Source organism: Anabas testudineus, chromosome 11 (assembly GCF_900324465.2).
Source record: "Anabas testudineus chromosome 11, fAnaTes1.2, whole genome shotgun sequence".
Lineage (NCBI taxonomy): Eukaryota > Metazoa > Chordata > Actinopteri > Anabantiformes > Anabantidae > Anabas > Anabas testudineus.
The window spans coordinates 7610257-7635681 of NC_046620.1; the positions used below are offsets into that span (position 1 = coordinate 7610257).

General features: G+C 42.5%; 2 protein-coding genes across 3 annotated transcripts; both read left to right on the forward strand.

The window, feature by feature from the left end:
* Positions 1 to 806: 806 nt before the first annotated feature.
* On the forward strand, positions 807 to 16229 carry prrc2a (proline-rich coiled-coil 2A). The gene is given in 19 exon segments (XM_026347371.1): positions 807 to 974; positions 4268 to 4419; positions 5415 to 5592; positions 5818 to 5914; positions 6019 to 6100; positions 6210 to 6353; positions 6509 to 6750; positions 6838 to 6926; positions 7103 to 7251; positions 7464 to 7566; positions 7683 to 7842; positions 7844 to 7873; positions 8081 to 8173; positions 8389 to 8929; positions 9055 to 9311; positions 9434 to 9746; positions 9979 to 10198; positions 10468 to 11458; positions 11460 to 16229. Coding segments are annotated over 18 exon segments (5847 nt in total). The 5' UTR covers positions 807 to 974; positions 4268 to 4304; the 3' UTR covers positions 13503 to 16229.
* Positions 16230 to 17737: 1508 nt separating this feature from the next.
* On the forward strand, positions 17738 to 24677 carry csnk2b (casein kinase 2, beta polypeptide). Of its 2 annotated transcripts, none has more exons than XM_026348580.1 (7): positions 17738 to 17850; positions 18558 to 18638; positions 19201 to 19303; positions 19943 to 20058; positions 21451 to 21526; positions 21958 to 22147; positions 22433 to 24677. In XM_026348580.1, exons 2-7 carry the CDS (start codon positions 18567 to 18569, stop codon positions 22521 to 22523), a joined length of 648 nt encoding a protein of 215 aa, XP_026204365.1. In that variant the 5' UTR covers positions 17738 to 17850; positions 18558 to 18566; the 3' UTR covers positions 22524 to 24677. The 2 variants fall into 2 exon arrangements, with proteins under 2 accessions (XP_026204365.1, XP_026204367.1); XM_026348582.1 differs by having other exon boundaries at positions 17739 to 17846.
* The last annotated feature ends 748 nt before the right edge of the window (positions 24678 to 25425 follow it).

The window sequence follows — 25425 nt, forward strand, 5'->3', positions numbered from 1 at the left end:
AGGTCTCTAACAGTAAGATTGACAATTTTAAGTATGTCTTAATAGTAGTAGTCACCTGTAAATACAGGTCTTTGAGAGATCTCTCCAAGTTGATGCTTCCTATACAAATAATGCAAATCCACATTTTAGAGCCTTTTTAATATTAAGCTCGCTTTGGGAGTTATCCACTTCATTGGATTAACTGAGCAAGTGTCATATTATCTTTAGGTGCAGATTTGAACACATTTTTCTTACAGAACAAGGACTGTGGATTTTGTCCCCCATTATTTATTCTTTATTTATTCTAATGTAAGAAACCAGTATGAACAGGAGGGATGATCACTGCAAGAAAAACCTGTTTCATTTTTCATATGTGCACCTGGTTGATATTTTAAGACAGACCTGAAATTGTAAATCTGCGGTTTAATTAAGTGTTTTGTTTGCAAAACATCTTCACTTGTCATATTGGTAGTAGCCAAAGATACTGTAGTAATGTCGTTTTTGAGTTAAAACTCTACAGTCGTATTTAAATGCATGCTCGATTCATATTGTAATAATCATGACTATATTAAAGTTTATTCCAAAGTGTGTCTGACCTGCGTTTTTTAAACCAGCGTCGCATTTTCTCCTCTTACTGTAGAGGTCTCAAGCGGCTCCCATCTCACGAAATTACCCAGTAGCCGTTGACGGCTCTTTAGTGACGGATCGAGTCCAGTATTACAGTTTTCTTTTCCCTTTTCATTTATTTTTGGACAAAAAAAAAAGAAAAGGAGTGCAAGTAAGCTGCATACTTTATTTGTCTTTACGGTACTACTCACAGCTAACGCAGGGCGATTGAGTGGCTGCAAAGATTTGTATGTGTTTGACTAGGCAAGACGTTGCTCTGCTAGCTGGGTCACAGACTAGAAAGCTAACTACGTGATAGCATAGCTAGCTAACGCTAACGTTAACCTCATTCTGCGATAGAACATCGAGACAAGTCGGGACAAGACCAGGTCAGTGGCTGGTGTATTTTGCATATTTTAAGATAACACAGAACAGTTATTATATGTTGAGCTAAAATGACCACCATTACACTTGGACACAGGCTTCGCTTACCCTGAATAATATTTGGTATGGGCACAGTTTCATTTTAGTCGTGGTTGCTAGCTAACTAACGTTATGGGGTTGCTAAGTCCGTTAGCCTAGCTTGGTTGCTGTTTGCTAGCGTTTGTTATAGCTAAGGATTATGCCTGCTAGTGTTGTGAATAACCGTGCCGTAGTTTTAAATTCATACTAGCCACTAAGTTAGTTTAAAATATTTGATGGCGTTTGATTGTTGACGTTTTCTAGTAGCTTGAAAAATGCTGATAAACGTTAACGTAGGCTGTTCGACTGTGAAGCTAAGGTTAGCGTCAGTCGTGTAGCTTCAGCTAACGCAGCGTCAGTTTTACTTACATTGGTCTCTGGAAAAAAATGGCTATCGATTCGATGTATTAATTTGAGGGACATTTAACCGCACATTGTCCAATGGACAGTGTATTGAAACTTTAGCAGCATGTTGTTACGTTGGCTTTGTCTAAAATGGGCTGTATAATTGTGTTAACTTTAATATGCATCGGGCCTGTCTCCACCGCCATTTTGTTTTGGTCTCCTAATAAAATCTTTTTTTGTGCGTTATGTTGTGTCTCATACGAACGACAGATGGATAACACTGTTTGATAAACGGCCCTAGTCGTGATGTCAGTGGGCGATTCAAAACATAGCAAGTAGGAGAGTTGGAGTGTGAGTAAATTCATGTTACCGCACGGTGTTGAAAATGCATTATGAAACATGAACGCAGTCCCCCTCCCAACACGAACATAGAGGCCCTGTGCTAGCTCAGTTAGCACTACAATAAACACATCTGTCGTTTCAGCAGTTTGTGGTTTACATATGTGATACTATAATTGCGTTTGCTAATTTCGTATTTGTTGATTTTGCCCAAATATAATCGTGTATAGGTAAGGTAGTCCGTGTTGATCATTATATTTTAGCTTTACAAGGCCCCTTTGTGGTTATCGTTGATGCAGGTTCGGTAGCGTAGCTGCTGGCCCCCGTTAATCCCCACACAACATGCAGTTGACCAGCCATCCCACGACCTAATTTTCTAATCTCATCTGGCTGTTGAAGCACTGTGTAGTGTTGCTGCCCAGTAGTCATCATGTGGAACCCTATGTTTGTGATTGGGGTTTTTTTTTTCCCTGCAGTAATTGAGTGTGCATTGCAGAAATAATACATTTAGTAGTTACACAGAATATTAGTGCACAGTAGAAGGCAGTTGGATCCGTGTGTGTGTTAATTTATCCCTGTTGGATTAAACATGGCTACTCTACTGTCCGTCACATTGTTGTTGAGAGCTCGCTGTAGCCATGCACTTGGTAGACTTCTTAATCAGATGAAGATGTCACGACTTGGCATGCCATTATTTTTATTAATTGAAACGTACATGGGTCATTAAGATACAGGATATTAAGAGTGAGTCTGCTTAAAGCCTATGTTTAGCTCATAAATTGTTAAAGTCAAGGACCATTTGGATTGGCTCATATCATCTTACTGCTAGTTAATAAAAAAAACTGTTGTTTGTAGTATAACACTCTTCTGTTGAATCATCTGTTCTGAGTAATTGTGCATAATGGGAGTGTGGGCACCAGTTTAACCTGCTGAATACAGTCCAAGCATTTTGAATTGAACATATGTTAGCACAGTGTGTTTTATTGATGTACAGTAAAATGAGTTCAAGCTAAAGGCCTGGCAGTTGCCATGGAGCCAACACTGTCTCAAAGCAAGACATAGAGGAATATCATTTATAATGTGTTGCCGTAGAAACCATGGTTCTGCTTTTTTCTTTTGCACAGTGTCTCCTGTGATGAGGTGTTTAATCATGTCGTGTACTAGGTCTACTCGCATTAAAGTTTATGTTGTACTAGCATAATGCTGGATTTGTCCTTCTAAAACACATGTGTAAAGATGAGCTATCTTAAAAAAAACAAAAGTTGTTCCAGTACATGTACACCAGCTAAAAAGCATTTATTCAGACAAATGCTGCATAAATGTATGTACACCTTACACACCGGACCAAGTTTTAGTTGTGTCTGAATTAGATTTATGTGATCGGGAGGGTACAGCAGTAGGTTAATAGTGAAGACAGTGTGGAAGGCTCAGATGAATGTGTGTCATCCCCAAAAAACTATGTCAAAACCCTTTATGTACCAACCAGCCTTATGTAGTTGAGCCTGAGATCAACACGTATCTTGATTTATTTGTGTATTTTAGGTTAACTTGCTTTATCATTATTGTGGAAAAATTGGTCTTTAGTGCAAACATAAAAAAAAATGTTGTTTTATGTGTTAGAAGTCATGTGGAAAAGCCTGTGAAACAACTTGTTACTTGTCTGACTTGTCAAATTCCTGCAACAGGATGCTTAGGTTGGTTGGCTTTCAGTTTTGGAAATGTGAGATGTCATCTATTGTAATATTGTCTGGCAGCCTTTTTGCCTTTCCCCAGCTCCATTATTTGGTTTTGTTGGTGGATAATTTGCATATTATTGTAAAGTTGTTGAACATCCCTCTGTCTGAGTGTGCTAGAGTTGTCTAGTGACCAAAATGTCTTTGGTTTTGGTAAATATTGAATGCCACCAACACTGTCTTTAAAATATACATACATACATAAAATATACAAGTATTTCTTAAGGTTTATTTAAGGTATTTTACGTATGCAAGTATGAAAAGTGTATTGTACCTTTATATTATTAGTACATTAATAAAAAAAAAATATTTGAAACAATATGACTGGTTGATCTTGGCTGTAATATTTCAGTTTTGAGACAAACGACTACAATTGACATGACAAATGGATCACCAGTAATTTTACTAGTTAGCTTTAGTATGCTGAGAAAAAGTGAGACTGCTACACCGGTGAAGTAGCAGAAACCCCTGCTTTTATGATGTGTTTGCCCTTTATGTTTCTCTCTCATGTGCTGTTGCATGTCATGAATTAATATGTAATATATCAAGGATCACAGAACTGCCTGTTATGTGATGATGTTTTTGTGAATACCACATTTTCTTGTCTCTTGTTCAATCATACCACCCATCCAACAGAGTCACAGTTGTAAAAGTTGTGCCACATCATTGGGGATATTTTGATTTGTGAGGCAGTTTCTTTGTGTTAGTTGTATGATATGAATGATTGTACTATCAGCACTTCTACTCTCATTTTCTGTGTATAGCTGGTATCAGATCTCTTATGCTTTCTCTTTCTCCACCAGTCTCAGGGCTCACCATACTCAATGAGCGGACAGCGCAATGTCAGAGCGCTCTGGGCAAACTGCAAAGGGGAAGGAAGGCAAAACCAAGTATGCGTCTCTCAACTTGTTTGATACATACAAAGGAAAGAGCCTTGAAACACAAAAGCCTGTTGGTGAGTATCTAGGTTCTCTTCCCAGGACAAAAGTTTTTAAAATGTAAAATTTTGTTTCGTTTGTACAGCTTATTGTATAATTTATCAGTTGTAGTGTAAATATCTGCTTACTTACAGTCGGGTTACTCGTTTGTGTTGTCATTAAAAGTTCCTGACTGTTCTGCAGTGCATCTCTTGCCACCACATACTTCAACTTTGATGCATTAGCCTATTGTCTCTTTAATAGCTGTGGTACGGATTTCCAGTACAGGGAGTGCATAACATGCTGCATCTCTTAAACTGCCTGCCAATTTGATTTTCCTGATACTGTCAATAAAATTCTAAGATGTTTACCACCGTCATTTCTAGACATGTACACATTTCATGCACAGAAAAAACAAATATTGCCTTTATAGACATATAGAAAGAAATTATGCATGAGATGGGGGATGAATGGCTCTTGAGGCTTGACTTGTCAACTGAGCCCTGGAGCTACTGATCCCGGCCTGAGACAGAGGCTTGCTTGTGGAAGGTGTTTGACTTCTGTGCTTTCCTATGTTTTATTCAGAAGCTTCCCACTAGATCTAAGCAGCCCCCCCCCCCACCCCCCCCCCCCCCCACACACACACACACACACACAGAGGCCATGCACTGCTGTGGTTTTTCATAGCCTCAAGGAAACAAATGAGGGATTGATATTCAGCAGAGCTTCACTTTTTTAGAATCAGAAGGCTTTTCCATGCTTCTGTGCGCATCAATATCCTAATACTTCTGTATGAACTGAAGTATGTATGCTGAATGTCTTTAATAACATCTAGAAGCTTTTCCTAATCCATATTCATCAGAGTCTGAAACTATCAAGTCCCTAGGTTTGTTGGTTGTTCAGCATCTTAATTGTATACTCAGCAAATGCAGTCCCTGTCATCCAGTGGGTCCTTGCACCCCGTGGGTTTCATTTGTTTCAGGTTTCAGCGGTCCATCTGTGCTAATGACTACCTTTCTATTTCACATATCAGTTCCCCCCCGCCATGGCCTACAGTCTCTTGGTAAAGTTGCCTCCGCACGGCGTATGCCACCCCCTGCCAACCTGCCCAGTCTGAAGGCAGAGAACAAAGGCAACGATCCCAACGTCTCGCTCGTTCCCAAAGACGGCACAGGATGGGCAAGCAAACAGGAACCAGCAGACCCAAAGAGGTAAATGGATCCAATCTATCACACCAGCAATTTGGTCTTGTGTCTTTTAGAGATGCTCCAAATAGTGAAACAGTTGAAACTTATGTGAATGTCACCATGAGAAGTGACTTTTTGCGGCCCTTAGCTATTGGCTGTTTCCTCGTTTTTATTTATTTATTTATTTTTTAATTTTATTTTTTTTATATCTATTCTTCATGTATATGACTCTTTTTCTCTCTCTCTCAGTACCGATGCATTGTCAGCACCGCAGCCGGAATCGCAGCAGCCTGTGGCTTCACAGATACCTGCACCGACCCGCTCGAGAACCCCGCCAGCTTCAGAGGTACACAAATAAATCACATTCATTTTCTGAGGTAATGTACTCAAAGGTTATAATGGCCACACTTGACATGCATTTTATGGTAATTGTGTTTGTTCTCTCTTTAGGCTCTGGCCCCCGCATCAACCCAGGCCGTAGGGGCAAGGTCCTGGGCACAGGCCAGTGTTACACATGGAACACAAGGGGATGGTGAGTCTTCCTTTTTATATCTCTCAAACATGTGTTGGATTGAGCTTTCTGGTACGCACATGTGGTAACCTGAAAACAATTGTCTAATCCTTGTCCTCCCTTTGTGTAGGTGGAAAGGGATCAAACCAACCGTCGCCATTCTCTCGCGAGGAATTTCCCACCCTGCAGGCAGCTGGCGACCAGGACAAAGCTGGCAGAGAACAGGGCACTGCAGATCAGTGGTATGGGCCCGGACCAAGCCTCCGCCCCCAGAGTGAGTGATTCCCACAAAGCTGTTTTTAGGAGGCGTGCTTTTGTCTTGGTATTGTTAAAATGTATAACAGGATTGTACATAATATTTATGTGTTCTTTTTTATCTTAAACTGCTAAACTTGTTCCATTAAAGCCTGTAAACTTTATTGTTCTTAGACGTAACAAGTTGGCGGGATGGTGGGGGCCGAGCCCTGGCACCCACCCTGTCTGGGGAGGGAGCAGCAGAGGGTGGCACTGGTGGGGCATTGGTGATGGATGGGGCAGCAGGGGTCCCCCCTCCAAACTCCCAGACCCACGGGCCACCTAGAAACCCTCCTGCAGGCAGCCCCGCCTTGCCCCTGCCCCAGCCTCCTGTCGGGCCTGGGTTTCCCCCATACCGAGGCATCATGCCTCCCTTCGTAAGTTTCCTTTTTATTTTCTCGTTTCCTGAGTATAAAATAACTGGTATCTGAATCTCACCTGTGTTTTTTTTTTTTTTTTTTCAGATGTATCCTCCTTATCTGCCCTTTCCATCCCCCTATGGCCCTCAGGGCCCGTACAGGTACCCACCACCTGGGGAAGGCCCTGCTCCAAGGTATTCTTCTTGCTAAAATCTGTTGTGAAGCTATTGTGCTAAATTTTTTTAATAAAATTAAAGCTTACTCAGTACAGTTGAGCTGGCATGTAATTGGTCAAAACTGCATGGGCTTTGAGGTTTCACATTTGTTCTTAATTTCAATTGTCAACAAATAACATTTTTCTCTCTTTCAGGTTCTCTCATGTACAGGGTCCTGACAGCCGGCCTCAGGGAGGCCCACGTGATGCAGGGGGAGAGGTGGTAAAGCGTCCCTCAATCCTAAAGCAGGATGACCTTAAGGAGCTTGATGAGCTGGACCATGACGGAGACGAAGGCTGGGCAGGTTAGATTAACTTCATTCACAAAAATACAACTTAAATGTAAATAAGGTCCGTTAAGGCAAAAAGACAGACTATACATAGTGTTACAGCCACTACATCCAGCTTTAGGGGAGGAAGTTGATCTTGATGATAAATAATGTGCAAATGGACTAAATTAATGGTACAGGCATGGTTCTCGTGTTTAGTTCTCTTCCATTTTGTTTTATTTTAAAAGGGGCTCATGAGGAAATTGATTATTCTGCCAAGTTGAAGTTCAGTGATGATGAAGGAGAAGAAGAAGCAGAAGAAGAGAGATCCGAGAGCAAGAATGACTTGCAGTATGTGGCGTAATTTATATAATACTTCTTTAAACTACCCCAAAAGCCCTTTTTGGCTTAAAATGACAATATTATACCAGTTAAGTCAGTAAAACATGTAGTTTTCTTTTCCACAGTGAGCAGCCAAGGTCCCAGGATGCCCCACCTGCAACCTCTCGCTCTCGACCCTCAGACAGTGGTGGAGACACCCGCCGCACCCCTCCCTCTAATGCTGACAATGGTCGCCAACCTCCCTCCAGCAAGCCAGGATGGGCCGAGGAGGGAGGCAGTGGCTGGGGGGGGGCAGGGAGCACCATCCAACTACCAGGTAGCTTGTTAAACATCAGCAACAAGGTGTTGCTCAGACAGCTGAAGTTGTACAGAGAAAATCCAAATGTTTGAGGGCACAGGACAGCCGGTGCATACTGTCAAAAGAAGACTTATTTGTGGGCAGAGAAATGTTAGTATGTCTATGTTTTTTGTCAGTGTAGATTATGCTGGCAGAGCATGGCTAACTGTGTCTGCCTGCATACAGGGGCGCAGGCCTGGATTGGGTGGTCCCCGGGAGCAGCCCTCCCCCCCACCTGGGCCGCTCCTCGGACAAGGGCCTTACTCCTTTTACCGACAGGTAGCCATCTGGATAGGGCATCATAGACAAATCATTTCTCTCATTATCTCATCCATCGCCCACAGGTCTTATAGATAAGTCATCTTTAGTTTTTAAGTTTACTTTTTGCCTCTTGAGTTCAGTTATAGTTGATGTAATCATTTGTAATTTGCAGTATTATCTGTTCTAGTGTTAAAATTGTATAATTAAGAATCAAATATATTGTTACTGTTTAGGACCGGCCCCAAAACCAAGGTGCAAATCTAGGCCCTGGTAAACCTGTCCCTGTCCAGCATCCGGCTGCAGCAGGAGGTCCCACCCCTCCTTCCCAGTCGGGCCTACTGGTCCATGGGGCCCAGGGGGATGATGAGGATGAGACTTGGCGTCAGCGCAGGAAGCAGTCCTCCTCTGAGATCTCTGCTGCGGTGGAGAGAGCCCGGCGCCGCCGTGAAGAGGAAGAACGTAGGATGGAGGAAGAAAGACGTGCAGCCTGTGCTGAGAAGCTAAAGAGGCTGGATGAGAAGCAGCAGCAGCAAGGAAGCACTATTGGAGTTGGTGGTGGCAGTAAAACCCCCAGCCTGGATGGAAATTCTACAGCTGCCACAGCAGGAAGCCCTAGTCCATCTGTTTCAGCCTCCTCACCTAACATCAGCCAGCCTTCATCCCCCTGCGTGGATCCTGATGAACCTCCTTTGCTGGCTGTCCAGCCAGGGCTTGGTCCTGGACTTGGCGACAAACAGCGAGCCAATAGCAACAGCAGCTATGACTCCAATGCAGGTGAGTTTTTCAGATACACATGATCATTGATAACTGTTCTGATATGCCAGATCACCTGATATGTTTATCAAGGCAGTTGACAAGCTTGATTGTGACCTCTAATTCAACGCTCTTTATTGTCTCAGATGCTCAACAGTGTTCCCAGCCAACTGTGTCTCAACCACAGCAGCCCACGCTGGACGTACCTTTACCAGGAGAGAGTAAGGAAGAGACCATAGGTGGTCCTCATGTTCGAGCAGGCAGTGCAAGTGAAAGATCAGTCGACCCAGTGAAAATTGAGAATATTGGAGGGGGAACAGGTCGTCAAGCTAGTGGTCCTCCTGGCCAAGGTTACTCAAAGTACCAGAAGTCTCTTCCACCCAGATTTCAGAGGCAGCAGCAGGTGGGGGTTTGCTAAAGGAGGAATGTATTTGGTCACCAATGCTGGCATGTCCTTATATACGGGTCTCTTATTTATCCTTATTAATCCTAAATGCTATAATTCTTACATGTATTTCTCATTAGGAGCAGCTCCTGAAGCAGCAGCAGCAGTGGCAGCAGCAACAGCAACAGCAGCAGCAACACAGCCAGGCATCGCAAAGCCAGCTGTCCCCCCAGCCGCAGCCGCCACAGGGTCCTTCACCAGGTTCAACACCCCAACCAGGGCCTGGACCTAAACAGGGAGGGCCGCTGTATCAGCCTAGCAGTATGGTTCGACCTCCACCCCTGCCAATGAATTTTGACCCTCGCTGGATGATGATGCCATACATGGACCCTCGCATGATGCAGGGACGCCCTCCACCCATGGACTACTATTCAGCTGGAATGCACCCATCTGGTGAGTGAATTTCATAAAGGCACAGTGATTAGGTAATAAACAACACAGTACTGACACATTACAGAACAGATGTATGTTGGTTTAGTGCAATAGCTTACAGACCAGGAAGTGATTTAAGTAGTTTAATCCACAAAATTGCTTTTGCATTTTAACAACAGAAATCAAATCATGTCAAATAATCGGTTTACATGTTTTTGTTTGTTTGTTTGTTTTTTTCCCTTCGTCGTCGCAGGGCTTATTGGACGCGAGCGGTCTGATTCAGGGGGTTCTGGTTCAGACCCCTTTGACAGGCAGCAGCATCCAGGACACCCTCACCGTGGGACCCCCCCTATGGATCCTAAGCTGGCCTGGGGGCCAGAAGTATTCCCTGGTGGAGGGGAGGGTCGTGGGCTGACCTCCCCACTGAGGCAGAAGCAGGCATTGGATGATGATGATGTTGCTAAAGGGCCCAGGTATGAATACCCAAGTCATTTTTTGGATTTAAGTGCTACATAGGCCAGGTGTTAGATATGTTTGGCTTCAGAATTCTTAGAATTTAGGTTCAGTTATCTTTTTATTTTCATTTCTACTTTCTTTTTCTTTTTTTTCTTTTTTTTGCAACATTGTACTCAGAACAATGTTGTAATCCTTTAAATCTCTAAGAAGAAAAGTATTATGTAGCTGACTATTTTAATTTAGTTTATTTATTTTCCATTTTCCATGCTTTTTGTCTTTGTCTTAGGAGTGATACTCCTCCGCACCGTATGAGAGAAGGTGGTTTGGGACCTATTCAGCAGCCCAACTCAAATCAGACACCACCTCCTGTTGGCACTCAAGTTGGTTCCCAGGGAGGCAACCACCACCCTCATCATTATATGAGTGGCAGGGGCAACTACAGCAACTTCCCTGACCAGGGTGCAAGGATTCCGCCCCATCAGCAGCAGCAGCGGGCAGGTGACAGGGGAAACCAGCCACACAGCTTCACCCACCAGGATGAAGGGCCTCCCCGAGGATCTCAGCAAGGCCAGTTATGGGGAGCCCCACACCCTCACTTTGATCGCAATGGCTGTGCAGACCTCCCTGTAGAGAGCAACTCTCACCTCCACCACCATCACAGCCATCACCCTCAGCAGCCTCACTTCCCTCTACACCCCCATAAGCCAGAGAACAGTCGTGACAGGGTTGTTGAGGCGTCTGCTAAAAAGACTGACTCCTCTCCTCCACTCAACCAACCTTCCCTCTCATCTTCCTGCTCTTCTTCCTCCTCCTCTTCTTCTGCAAGGGAAGATGGAAGTGTTGCAGCTGCCCTACATCATCACCCATCACAGAGAGAGGGTGAAGCTGGTTTGGGACACAGTCTTGGTGAAAGAGGCAGTGGCAATGCTGTCAGTAACAGTCATGTGAAACAGGAGAAAACAGGCCCAGCATGTGTTCCCCATTCCTCTATGACCTCTACTTCACCTTCCTCTCAACATGGCAGTCATACTCAGTCTCAGCAGCAGCAACATCCCCACCCTAAATCAAACCAAAGAGGGGGGCGGGAGCACAAGACAGAGACCCAGTGGGGCCCACGCCCTGGCAGCAGCAGTACAGGTGGGGGCTCCTCTCACGGCAGGAGGGCCAACAATGCAGGAGGTGGGAATAATTCCCGTGGAGGTGAGGACTCGTCAAACCCTCCTTCAGACCACAAACCCTCCAACCAGGTAGGAGGCACAAATGCTAACAAGAGAGCTGGGCCCTATTAAGAAGCCAGTTCTGAAGGAGATGAAGAGAGAAGGAGGGGAAGTTGATGGAGTAGAAAAATCAAATCCAGGCTTTGGGAAAGATAAAGAGCAAGAAGGTGGGCATCCGGCCTCCATGAAGCAGGATGCCTCATCCATCTCTCAAAACACATCAGCTCCAGCTAAAGATGAGCCTGCCCAGACAGTCAAACCCAGAAATGGAGGAAAAGAACGATCCTCAGGAGGAGTAAGTGGAGGGTCAGGTAGAGGACCCAAAGATGCAGATTCCACTTCAGGATTTTCGGGATCTTCCTCCAGGAAGGACAGAGAACGCTCTTTTGAAAGAGGAGGCAGTACCTCTCATCACCATGGGGTCTCTGACAAAGGCAGCAGAGGCAGTCGTGGACGAGGGGGAGAGTTCTACGGTCGGGGTCGTGGTTATCGGGGCACCTACACAGCCAGTGCTGGGCCCACTGGAGGCAGTCGCGGCAGAATGGGTGGCAGGAGTGGCAGAGACTACCGCTCATCTGTTGGTGGTGGCCACCAACAGGAGTCCAAGGGTGAGGGAGGCAGTGTCAGACACGGTCAGGATCGGTCCCAGCATAATCCAGCCAGGGCCAGGAACCGAAGTGAAACCCGCAGTGAGGGTTCAGAGTATGAAGAAATCCCCAAGAGAAGGAGGGAGAGAGGCTCAGAGACTGGCAGTGAGAGCGGTGCAAGTGACCTTGTTCACTCAGACAAGGAAGACCACCAGAAACCAAACACCAAAAATGGCACAGATAATGCCAATGCCTCTGGCAGTGGAAACATGTCATCTGTACCACCTAGAGGTTCCCAAACCCGGGTCTTCACTCCTAGGGGTGTGCCCTCTAGAAGGGGCAGGGGTGGGGGTAGTGGAGGGGGGAACGTATACAGGAGTAGTGGCAATGTTGGAGGACCACCTGGAGGACATCGCGTTGGACCCAGCTCAGGCTCTCACGGTGGGTCCTCCAAATCATCAGCCTCAGCCCGGAAGCAGCAAGGTCCACCACAAACCCCTGGGCCCAAAGACCTAGGCCGGGGAGGAAATGGTGGAGAGAAGAAGGACAAGATAGCTGACACAATTCAAACTCAGGGGACCAGTCCCCCTCAGCCTTCTTTACCCGCTACAACTCCTGCCACTCTAAGTTCCTCTGAAAATGGAGGGGTCGTGACCCAACAAGTGTCAAACAATGCTTCGTCAAATTCTGCAGGGCCAAATGCGCTCCCGCTTCCCACTAACCGTGGTTTCCCTCCTAGTGGATTTGAGCGACCCCCTAGACGTCGCCGTCATGGGCGTTCCCAGCACCAGCAGGACAAGCCACCCCGCTTCCGGAGACTGAAGGAGAGAGAAAATGCTGCACGAATCAATGGAGGTGTCGGGGTTATAGGAGGTCGAAGGCCCTCCTCTCCCTCCCTAAATTCAGTTCAGGACAGTAATGGTCCCCCCCTCTCTGCCCACGTGTCGGGTAATGCCCAGAATGCTAACCACAACGCCACACTAACAACCAACAACAGTGGTGGCGGGCATCTTGGTAATGCAAACAGTCACCACCATCACCACTACAACCAAGGCAATACTGGGCCAACCCACCCCCAGCACCACCACAGCCATGGAGCAAAGTCCCCTGATTTCACCAACCAGAACTCGGACCAGGCCAATGAGGAGTGGGAGACTGCCTCTGAAAGCAGCGACTTCACAGAGTTCAGAGACAGGGAAGGAGGAGGGGGGAAGTCCTTTTCCTCTCACCATCATCATCACCTGGGAAGGGGAGGAGGTGGCAGCGGGGGCGGAGGTGTGGTTGAACGAGACATGACAGGGAAAGAGCCCTCAGCGAATAAAAGAAGCTTCTCAAGCCAGCGTCCTGGCATGGACCGACAGAACCGGAGGGTGAACACAGGAGGAGGAGGTGGAGGGGGAGGTGGGGGCAGAGGTCCACGTGGTCCTCCTGGTGGTGGCTCGGGCGGGCCAGGTAATGGAGGTGGCAACCGTGGGGAGAAGCGTGGCAATTGGCCCTCTCCAAAAAATAGGAAGTGATGGAATAGATCAAACATTTCCAGTGAACACCACCCGCATTGAAACCCACCCTGTTACATCTTAATCCCTTTTGATCATCATTTCATTTGCATCCCTAAACATATTAGTGCTTTGTACAGCATATGGAGATGGTATTCATATTAACTTTAGCTGCCTCCACCTTTTTCCCTTACACCAATCAACTATCTACCGTCCGTTATTGTAAATTTCTCCGTTTGTTCAGTCTTGTTCTCTAATCAGATGACCCCCTTCCCCCGCCTTTTTACCTGCCCTCAGTAACACCAGTTGGATTTGACAAGCATGTGATTCTGCAACAGATGCACGTCAGCATTCACACAGAGCTCCACACACACTCACATTTACAAGCACAAATGTGACATCTTTACGAACACAGTCATGGGTGCAAAATGAAAATGTGGGATTAAGTTGGCAAAAATGTCTGGATTGGGCTAATTTTTATATTTATGTACCTGTGTATATTTCTACCACACTTTGGCCTTGGTGGTATTCAGTAGTGCAGTTCAGCATTACTTCCCTCACAAAAGGGAAAGAATGCAGCTTCATCTTTTAACGAGAAATGTACCATAAAATGTTTTTGTCTTTGTCTACTGGTTTTGTTTTTTTGTTTTGTTTTTTTTTGGCATCATTTCAGTTGAGTTTCAGCCTCTGAAAAATGTTAGGGGTGTGTGTTTTTTCTTCTACAAAGTAGGTCATTAAAATACCTTTTTACTAAATCCCCCAATTTCTCCTTATGCTGACTTTTTGGTCTCCTGTAAAGTATCTCTCTAATTACTGTGATGAGATCCATTGAAGTACTACTGCTCAGTGCTCGCCTACACTTCCATTGATTTGTCTTTAATATCAGTGTCTCAGCTTCTTGTTCAGATAGATGGCGTGTTTTCCCCCCTTTAAGTTGGTGACCTGCTCTGACATTTCATTGGCTTTAAGTTGGTTCTTTTTTTATAATTTTTTTTTTTTTTTCTGCCGTCATCGTAGCATCCTTCTTATTTGCAGGCGTTCTGCACACTGCAAAAATCAAAAAGGACAATAGTTTTACTCTCACGTGTTGTTTACCCGATGAAGACTGTATTGGTAGCTCGATGGCTTTATTTTAATAACCATTGTTTCCGCCGTGACTTCCATTTTTGTGGACACTTTTTTCCTCTATCAAGATGATCTTGTTAGGGGGGGAAATGAGTTTAATGAAAATGTAGGTCATGATGGCATAAAAGAAAAATGTTTGTCATAAAACTATTTATGCTTCAGTAGATAATTGAACATGCTCTAATAAGCACTCCTTGTAGAATAACAAAAATCCATGGTTGTTGTTTTGGTTTTTTTTTGTTTTGTTTTTTTCTTCTCCTCCTTCTGTTAATGTTTTTGAGCAAGGTGCATGTGATGCAAGAGGACAGGTACTCTGTCTGGGCCCAGAGTACAGAGCTGAGTATTGTACTAGAACATCCCTTCTACCAATCAACAAGAGCAGACGGGAGTGCGCTCTTGCAGAGACTCCTCACACCAAGAAGGACTATTACCAAGAACTCCTTGTCTGAGGAAGTATTTTTCAAAATGTGCATTCTCAGAATGGCTGTTTAAGTACACAGTGGTAACCAGTAGCCCAAATTAATTCATTACAAGACTATACTGAACGGGTGATATACGAATCACCTGCAACAGTTCACCACACGGTTTTCCAAATAATGTTGACCTGGAGTGTTGAGTAAATATTGGATTGTTGTAGGATTACACTTGTAAACATAGTTTATCACACATAAAAGACATAAAATGGCAAAATGACCAGAGACAACATCCAAGCTGAACTGAATCAGTACTTTTCATCTGCATCAATTCTGTCACTGCTGTAAGTTGGGGTTTGTTTACTGACAACCGTTTGAAAGATCGTCTCTGGGATGTCGTGAGTAGGGCATTGATGATATGTGTGTGTGCGTGTATGTGTGTAGCACGTGTGCGTTTTTCGGTGTCTATGTAATTACTCTGGAAGGGGTGGGGACCAGAGGGTTACCTTTGAATGGCAAGCACTTTCTGCCTTGTTTGCCCATAGTTGATTTAACCAATATTGTTAAGACAGTTCTGCTGTTTCTTAAATACATCCACATATATACATTCAGCGGTGTGTATATGTTAATCCAAATGAAGAACATGCAGTGGAGAACTTCACCCTTTTTTCGTGTAATTTAAGTATATATTTTTCAGCAGGCAAGTGAAGTTGGACATATGTTATTTTTCACTGACTTCCTTTCAGCATGAACACTCACCCGTGGGTGCAGCTTGCCTTGCCTGTTACTGGTTTATTCATTCATAGCTGTGCACATAACACTGGCTCAAAGAGTCCTTCGTCCTTCCTTAACTCTTAATGTTGATGTGCGCATAATTGTATGTACCCATGTTAAAAGAAAACAAAAGTAGTGTATTCCAGAAAAAATACTCAAAGATTGTACTATGTTTCCAGCATTACCAAGGTACCTGGAGTGGTGCAAATTGTTTTTAGCATTTATGGTTTTATTATTGGAACCGTAATATACACACATGTATGTATATTGGTATGTATCTAAGTTTTGTCTACCCCAACTTACATTCCCACAAACAAATGTTGCCATTTTTAGTTCAAGGGAGCAATGTACAAGCAGAGAAGTGTCTTATTATAATAAAGTTATACAGAGAAGGCAAAATTAAATAAACTACTTTTGATTTAATGGAAAATGTAAACCGCTTGTCTCATTCTTCTTGGGTAGTTGAAGGGGATTATGCAGAAAACTTGAGCATGTCTGAAATGTCATGACAGAAAAAGCACAAATGCAACTACTGAGAGTAATGGTTTAATGCTAATTGTTGTTAGTTAAATGTGTTTGACTCTGTCTTCTCCTTTCTACAAGAGGGCTGAAATTAAATGATTCATTTCTTGATAAGGGATTATTGTCTTTTAAAAATATTAGAAAATAGTTAACATCATGGATGGAATAAAGGCTCATTGCATTTGTGAAGCTCTGTAAATTCTACTTTTACATGGTCAGAATTTCTCAGTTTTTGTTGAAAAAATCACAAAGGTGATAATCCTACTGTGTGTGTATATATTACTGAGGTCAATCCTACTGGGTTTCATTGCATTATAAGGAGTTTCTAATGTTCACTTCATTCACTCACACTGTAAAGTGGCCAAAACAGGTGTACCTAACAAAGTGACTAGTGAGTGTTATGCATAGAAACCTTTGGGAAGCAGAAGATTGCAAGGGAGGGATTTTAGAACACGATGAGGGAGTTCAGGTAGGCAGGTGCTGCTGAGCTGACCACTCTGTAGGGAAGCGTCAGGGCTTTGAACCTGATGCAAGCTGCTACAGGAAGCCAGTGCAGAGATCTAAAAAAAAAAATGGTGTGTTGTGTTCTGTTTTGGTGATTTAAATTAGATGTGCTGCTGGATTTTGGATCATCTGGAGGGGTTTGATGGTGCAGCTGGTAACCCCGTCAGTAAGACACTGCAGTAGCAGTGAGGTAGGGTCTAATCTGCCTGATGTTGAAAAGGGAAGATCTGCATGTCCTTGAGACACAGGAGGTGTGGTTGGTAAAGCTCAGTTGATCATCAATGATCACCCCCAGGTTTCATGCAGACTTGGTGAGAACAATCATAGTGGACACTATGTTGATGCTGATGTTGTGTTTTATTGAAAGTCTGGCTGGGAAGACGAGAAATTCTTCTGTCTTACAGAAGTTGAGCTGAAGATGCCTCTCTCTCATCCAAGCAGTGATATCGGCGAGACAGAGTAATGAGAGAGTGGAGTCATCTGGTGGAAAGGACAGGAAGAGCTGTGTGTCGTCAACATAGCAATGATAGAAAAAGCCATGTGGAGGAGTAGAGTACTAAAAACTGAGTCCAGGACATGCCAGTGGAGAGGCAGCGAGAGTTAGAAAGTTAGAAACCTGCCCCTGACAAGATATTAAGTTACGTCCAGACAAGTAGAACTGAGGGAACTGAAGTGATGCCCAAATCAGACAGTGTAGAAAGGAGGATCTGGTGGTTGACCGTGTCACACAGTCACTAATAACACAGAGCTCGCAGTGACACGTTCACAAAGCTGGATTTAGCCAAAAACATGTTATTATTTTTAATAATAATGTGTAGAAATACACCTGATAGCGCCTTTGGAAGAACATGTAATACCCTAAATGACCAGTGAGAGGCAGCATCGGCGCCGCTGCTCACTACCACGGGAGGAAGTGGAAGAACGTAACCGACGGGGTGAACCGGGAGGTGGTGTCCATCTTATTTACACCGGTGAGAGTGCTAAATCTGTGATCTCTCTTGTTTTTCTGGAGAATAAAAGCTAAAAGGCAGGTGAGTTGGCTGAATTCTTCATATAACCGTGTTGGGACTTAAAGTTGTAGAAATTTAAGGCGCTTTGAAAACAGCTGATGTTTGTCGTGAGGCCTATTTTTGGACCGTGCGCCATGTTGGATTTCATTTAGCTCGCTAGCAGGAGTTAGCTTAGCGCCCTAACGCTGGATATATATACATTAATATTTGTAGTCGCTCGCATAAGACTATAACATACCTTTAGGGTTGAATGTGTCCAAAAGACGACATACTCTTGTAGGCATATCGGAACTGTTAGTCTTTTGTAACTGTACGTTTTCTAAATAACCGTATCCAGAGGATAACGCAAGCTAACCGTAGTTAGTTAGGTTAGCTTTAAGCTAACCTTGTTGAAACGGCCAGTTTTCTCCAGTCATGACAAAGTGTTGCCATTTTCACATGGATTTGGACAATATTGAGAATATAATGAAAAATAACCCGCCTAACTGAATGTATAAACTGGCACCAAATCGTATTTATAGAGGTTGAAGGTTTAGTATCCCAGGCACCCACCTATAGATTTGTACATTTCATCAACAAATGTAACTTATGTAAACAGGAAAAACTATTATTTTATTATTTTACTGTCTTGCCAGTATTGTTGACATTACTATATGGGCTTTACTTTAAAAAAAAAAGATAATTAACTGATTAACGTTGATTGATTTAGTTTCACCTCTTCTCTACAGGCTGCAGACATGAGCAGTTCAGAGGAAGTGTCATGGATCTCCTGGTTTTGTGGACTAAGGGGGAATGAATTTTTCTGTGAGGTGAGGTGTTCAAAATGAATGCAGAACTTGTTTTTTTATGCAGAACTATGAAATCTCCAAGTCTGTACTTATACTAACCTATACAGAACTTGAAAAGCTTGATTTATTCAGGTGTCTTCAATAACGTATTACAAATACAAACCATTTAAAGTCAAAGCTGGTGCAGGGGAGAGAGGCATTAATGTACCATCATTGAATTTACATCCTCTCTATAGATTTCAACTTTATATGTGAATAAATTAATTGTATTTTTATGTCTTCAAATTTCTCTGTATAAGTCGATAAGAAAGGTTTCTACTATCCATTGAATTTGTTTTTTAAACATTGTTTCAATAACATGGCAAGACTAAATGGATCATAAATGTCTGAATATTTGTTTAATAACAAATTAGTCTAGCTGTAAACCATACTAACAACTCCATACCTTAAAAGTGGTATTAGAGCAGTAACTGTTTTAAAGATGAAATTTTATAATATATTGAATATTATAATCTTTCATTTAATAGTTGCATCTAGATCTTAATGAATAATCAGTTTTCTTATGTGGTTTCTTTAATGACAGGTGGATGAAGACTATATCCAGGACAAGTTCAACCTGACAGGGCTTAATGAGCAGGTTCCCCACTACCGCCAGGCCCTAGACATGATCCTGGATCTTGAACCAGGTCTGTATATTATGCCTCCATATTCTCAAATAGGAATAAACACTAGTTGGTGATCTTAGATCTAAATGCTGTATATATACAATATATATTGTTAGAAGCACTCACTACTTAGCAGGATAATTGTCTAGAGGTGAGACAGAACATGTCAAACCTCATCAGAGAACCCTTAAACAGCTTTAAAACATGAGTAGTATTATTATTATTTTGTATGTTTAATAAAGATCAGGAGGTAGGATTAAATAAGACGCATGTGTTCTTCTGACTTGTGTTGTACTTTTAATTTTCTCATCTGTATGTTGTCAAACTCAGAACATTTCATCTTACAAATTAATTTGTTTAAATAATCTTTAGATAATTTATTTGCTTAGCTGCTGTGCAAGTTGCTTATCCTCTTGTCAGATGATTACACATAACGTAGCACCCCGCAGTGCAGCTTTTCCTTTCTTTAGACTCCATCTTTTTCTCTTCAGACAGCTATTTTGTGCTGTTCTTTTAAAATGGAAAAATAGCTAAGAATAGACTCCCTGATGTATTGTGGTATTCCCTGGCATTTTGAAAATCTTTCCTGGCACAGCTTTTAACATGCAAAAGTAAAGCAGACACTAACAACACTCTCTGTTCACTCTGTGCGCTCTTTAGATGAGGAGCTGGAGGACAATCCCAATCAGAGTGACCTGATTGAGCAGGCTGCTGAGATGCTGTATGGCCTCATCCACGCACGCTACATCCTCACTAACCGAGGCATCGCACAAATGGTAGGCGTCAGCAGAATCACCCTCTCTTGTCTCCATTAGAGAAGATGGGTTTTCCCTCAATGTGAAATTTACACAGTATGAGATGAAAATCATTTGTTCAAACACTGCTGACATAATGTATTCAGTAAAAAGGGATGACCCTAACCCTTTCCCGGATTTTTGTTTAATGATGGAAAATTGAACTAAGTTGGACTTGGTTACAATGATTATGTCTATATAATTTAATTTCTAAATTATTTACTAAGAAACAGTAGTTTTACACAATAACAAGTAACAGTTTAACCAGGTCAGTACATCTACAGTTGCATTTATAATTGAGGTTATATAAGAGGTTATATAAGGTTAAGGTGATTTTAAACATAGGTTTTAATTTATAATGCAGCATCAGATTTCACCCTTTGATGGTGCCACTGCCTTTTCTTTATAGAACAATAACAGGAAGATTTGTCCAAGGCTATTTTCCATTAAAACACACCCATGTAGAAATGAGCAGCTGTATAAAAAAACAGGAAAACATTGAGGATGTACAAAATGGCAATTGTACAATCACATAACACATGTGATTTGCAAAAGGCATGGATTTCTAAAGCTGGAAAAACAGCACAGTGACAGACTATGCAAAAAGCTGAAAAAGATGGGAACAGCATTATTTTGGAAGGTTAATTTTTACTATTCTGCATACAGATTTACACCATATTGCCTGGTTTATTGAAAATACAGTGAAAAGTGCAAAGTGAAAGAGCAGCTCCACACTACCACTGCCATCGCTACTGACATGTAATCTAGCTGGACGACAGAGCCCTACCTTATGAATCCTAAACTGAATATACCCCTTAAAAAGTGAAGTTTAGATTCAGCTGTACTAGAAAACACATTTTGTGCATCCTTGAAGTCAAGCAAACATCTTGAATGTCTTTCTCATTATTGATTCTGGGGAATATTCTTGTTCTAATTCTTTAATTTCTTTAGTTTTTTATATATATATATATATATATATATATTTTTTTTTATTACTTCCTGGCTAAGGTACCAGGAAGTCTGTGTTCTTAAGAGAATAACACAGACAGTGGTTAGTGGTTTGTACCTCATCCTGTCTTACTCTTATCACATTGATCAAACTTGACTAAATCATGCATGTAATTGCAGATTAAGATGCAACTGAATATGCAGGTTTGATGTACAATACATCTTGTGATCTTTCCTGTAGAAATATTATAAAAAACAATCCCCTGATGCATTTTCTCATAATATAGAGATCTCAATGCTGTTGCACATGGGCAGTTTATCAGAATGTGGACGGTTGTTAAATGAAAGTCCTTTGCTTCTTCTTAATATTTTAAATTATTTTTTCTATTATTATTTAACACATTTGTCCTTTTTTCTGCTTTGCAGTTGGAGAAATATCAGCAGGGAGATTTTGGCTATTGCCCCCGTGTCTATTGTGAGAACCAGCCAATGCTTCCAATAGGTAACTATTCAAATTAAATATATAAAATACTACTTATGATAATTCAAGAGTCATCAGTGCATTTGCAAACTCTGTAGTAATCTGGTGTCTGTCAGTCTAACCAGGGTTTTCACCTACTTGACAGTTAAGACGACAGCTTACTCGAGAGAGTTAATTGTACCCATCTTAACCAAGTGCACGTAAAACCACATTCATTGTTATCTTTGTAGTTACTTTGAAACACTGTCCTCTATTTTGTTACACGCATACGAGTTTATTTCTTTAGCTTTAAAAGCCACCAAATACGACTGTCTTTGAAAAATCTGTCCTCTAAAAGAAGTATTACTATAAATTAAATCTTAGCACGGTAGATGCTTTCGGTATCTTACATTAATTTAAGTTAATATCTTAACCAGTTTCTTCCTTCCTCTGTTCCTCCTCTGCCTCTACAGGTCTGTCAGACATCCCAGGGGAAGCCATGGTGAAGCTGTACTGCCCTAAATGCATGGATGTCTACACACCTAAATCCTCCAGGCACCACCACACAGATGGAGCTTATTTTGGCACTGGTTTCCCCCACATGCTCTTCATGGTTCATCCTGAGTACAGGCCCAAGAGGCCCGCCAACCAGTTTGTCCCAAGGTTAGTAAGCAAGTTAAACTTGTCTGCTACTTTAGGCCAAAACTGTAGTAATATTTAACCTGGACAGGTTCCTGTAATAAATCTGTAGAAGGGACTAATAAATGTGTATTTATAGGCTTAATGTTGGATATCACAGTGATGCTTCACTCTTGTCTGACCAGAATGAATTGAAAGGTCACATTTGCCTTTTTTATGTTGCTTTAGACTTTTTGTCATGTTTGTTAACCAGTGTAAACAGTAACCAAAAGAAAAGCTCACACGTTTGCCAATTTCTGCTTCTTATAGGCTGTATGGGTTCAAGATCCACCCCATGGCCTACCAGCTGCAGCTGCAAGCTGCCTCCAGCTTCAAGAGCCCAGTCAAGGCCATCCGTTAGAGCCTGCAGGCCGGAGGTGGAGAAGGATTCGTAGAAAGAGAAGGCAGGAAAGAATTATCATCTGAAGGGAGGGGACACCTGCATTTTACAAACTTTCAGATGCCCCCTCCCTACCCTGAAGACTGTATTATTTTGGTTTAGATTAGGACAAATGAAAACAAAGTGTAAAGATTTGTTGGCACAGCCATGACCGTAATCAAAATACATACACACACACACACACACACACACAAATACGTCAATGCATCCACACACTTGGGATTCCTTGCACGTACCTTACCGAACTCATCAGTGCCAAAAACAGGAGGTGAAGTAAGAGGAAACTGAACAATACAGGAGCTCTGTGTGGTGGCCACAGTTCACTCACATTACAGCACACTGATGAGACATCCTTTGATTGAAAGGTACAGGGACCTTTTTCCACGTAGAAAGGAGCTCTTAGATGAAGAGTTGAAGAAGTGCAATGGCTGAGTTGGTTTTCACCTCGAGCTCTGCATTTGTTCTGTATTTGGCACCGTTTGGGTACAGGAGGTGGTAAACCCTGCTGTCATTTGAAGCTCCTTTTTCCTATCACCCCCCCAGTGCATGTACACTCAGGCTGGCACTCACAGAGACAGTTTGGACTAAGGCAACTGATGTTTTTCTGTATCACTCGTTTGTGAAATTTGGTCTGTCGGATGTTTTGTGGTGTCGTTACCCAAAGCATTGTGTTCAATTCGCCTTAAGATGCAGGAAAGACACTCAGATTGTTTTAATTTTCAAGAGGCATGAGCATTTTGTTTTTATTTCTTTTTACATTAGAAATAAATATAACTAATAGACAATTCAGACAATTGTAACTAGCCTGTGTCTTTTCTCCTGCTGTCTGTGTGTGTGCGTGTTTGTGTGTGTGTCAAAAAGCTGTCTGTGTTGGAAGCTAAGTGAGAATATAATCTGTGCTATAGTTTTGTTTTGTTTAGTTTGTTTTGTTTAATTTTTTCTTGGACACCTGTCTCCCTGGAGCAGCAGCTTTAATTGGCTGTGATTGTATTGTCAGCCCTTTCCCATTCCTTTGTAGCTTCATCTCCCCCAAAGAAATACTTTGACATTTTGAGAAACAAACGTACTTGTCAGGGGAAGACCAGATGAGACCACTCTTAACACTTACTGGATAGCTGAACAGTAAATGTAGCTACCGCTAGCAGCTGAGGAAACAGATGGCCTGTCTCACCCTGAAGTCTGTCAGACTTTCACGTTTATTTATTTAGAAGTGTTAAGCGACACAACATTTTGTGCAGGATATACGTCATCAGTCAGTTGTAACCAGTGATAATTCTGCAGCATTACGCCACGTGTTGTTGTGATTCTTCAGGTTTTGTAACGTTTCTTATCGAGCAGACAACATGTACCATGGGAAATCTTGACCGTCCTGAACTCGCCATTCACACAGTGGATCACATTTGTTCATTTTTACAGTAACTTAAGTGTAGAAACACAAATTTCCCGATTTATGGACAGCTTATACTCCAGTTTGCAGTGACACCAGAATTGGGGTTTTCCTGTGTTAATTCACACAAAAACCCACAAGTAAAATGACAGTCAACGTGTTAGAGATTGAGATGGGCGCCAATGAATTTAGGTGGATTTTGTTAGCGAGCTGGGTTTTCTGTTTGCTAAGTTAAATCAAGCTAACAGCTGCTGGATGCTCCTTCACATATAACACATAGGAGAGTGGTACATTATCGGTCTTCTAACTCTCTAGAAAGTAATTCTGCACCAAAATGTTAAACTATTCCTGTGAAGATCGAGGAGGAGACTCGGAGACAGAGGAATTTAGACAGTCTAATTCCTTCAGCTTACACCACCACTGCACTGATGCTACTGCTGTCTCCACAGCACCGTCTCATTATTTATGTTCAGGATTCGAGACTCGCCACCAGCCGACAGTTTTTGTTGTAGTCAAGCAGATTGTCAGTTGCCCTCCTCTCACTCCTCCTGTTTTCTTTGGTGTGACTGGAATATTTTGTTCTTTGGATTTCATAATACAAGAGAAATGATGGTATTTATGTGTCCAGATTTTAACTAATGTTTGTCTGTGTTGTTGTTGTCTTTCTGCTACTGTGGATGGGTGAGCAGGATTCAGAATACTCAATAAACTTCTATTTTCTTTTCATACTCCTGTCCTTTGTTTTATTAGTTCTGCATTCCTGCCACATAGAGTCAGTAGTGTCTGTGTGTCTGTGTGTGTGTGTTTGAATGTTTTGGGAGATTTTATGTGGTGACAGAGGGAATGGTGGTTGTCTGGTTTCTGGGTGTGGCTGCAGTGACATTTCACATGACTAACAGCATTGGTGGGCACCAGCAGGAATACAAAAACAAATCTGCTGTAAGCCGTTCAAGTGCACGCACAGAGTCACAAGACCTCAGTCATCCCTCTGCAGTTAGTTTTGAGATAAGATATCCTTTAGCTGTTTAGTACATGATAAAAGTCTGCATGGGAAAAATGTATATTTATTTTGAAAATTTGCTGCACCCACTCCTGCTTTAAGCCGTAGAAACTCAAAAAAGACACAGACAGGACACGTTATGCTGTGACTTCTTTATATGTGACTCATAAAAGTTGTTCCCCTCTGTATGGCAGTTGTCTTTGAGAAAATTACTCGCAGGGTTGAGCTCTCATGTGGCAAGGCTCAGATTTTCCAGAGGGAGAAGAGTAGAAAGAGGAGGCTCCTCCATGACTCAGGATAACCTCAAACCGCAGTGCAGGACCTGCCCTTCTTCCTCTATTGACAACTCCTGTTGAGTGAGTGCAGAGGAATCCCTCGTCTTACAGTTGGTGAGTGTACCCTGAAGTCCAGACTCTGCAGGAGGGTAGACCATCCTCCTGTGATGTCAGTGTCTGTGTGCTGGGCTCAAAAAAAAG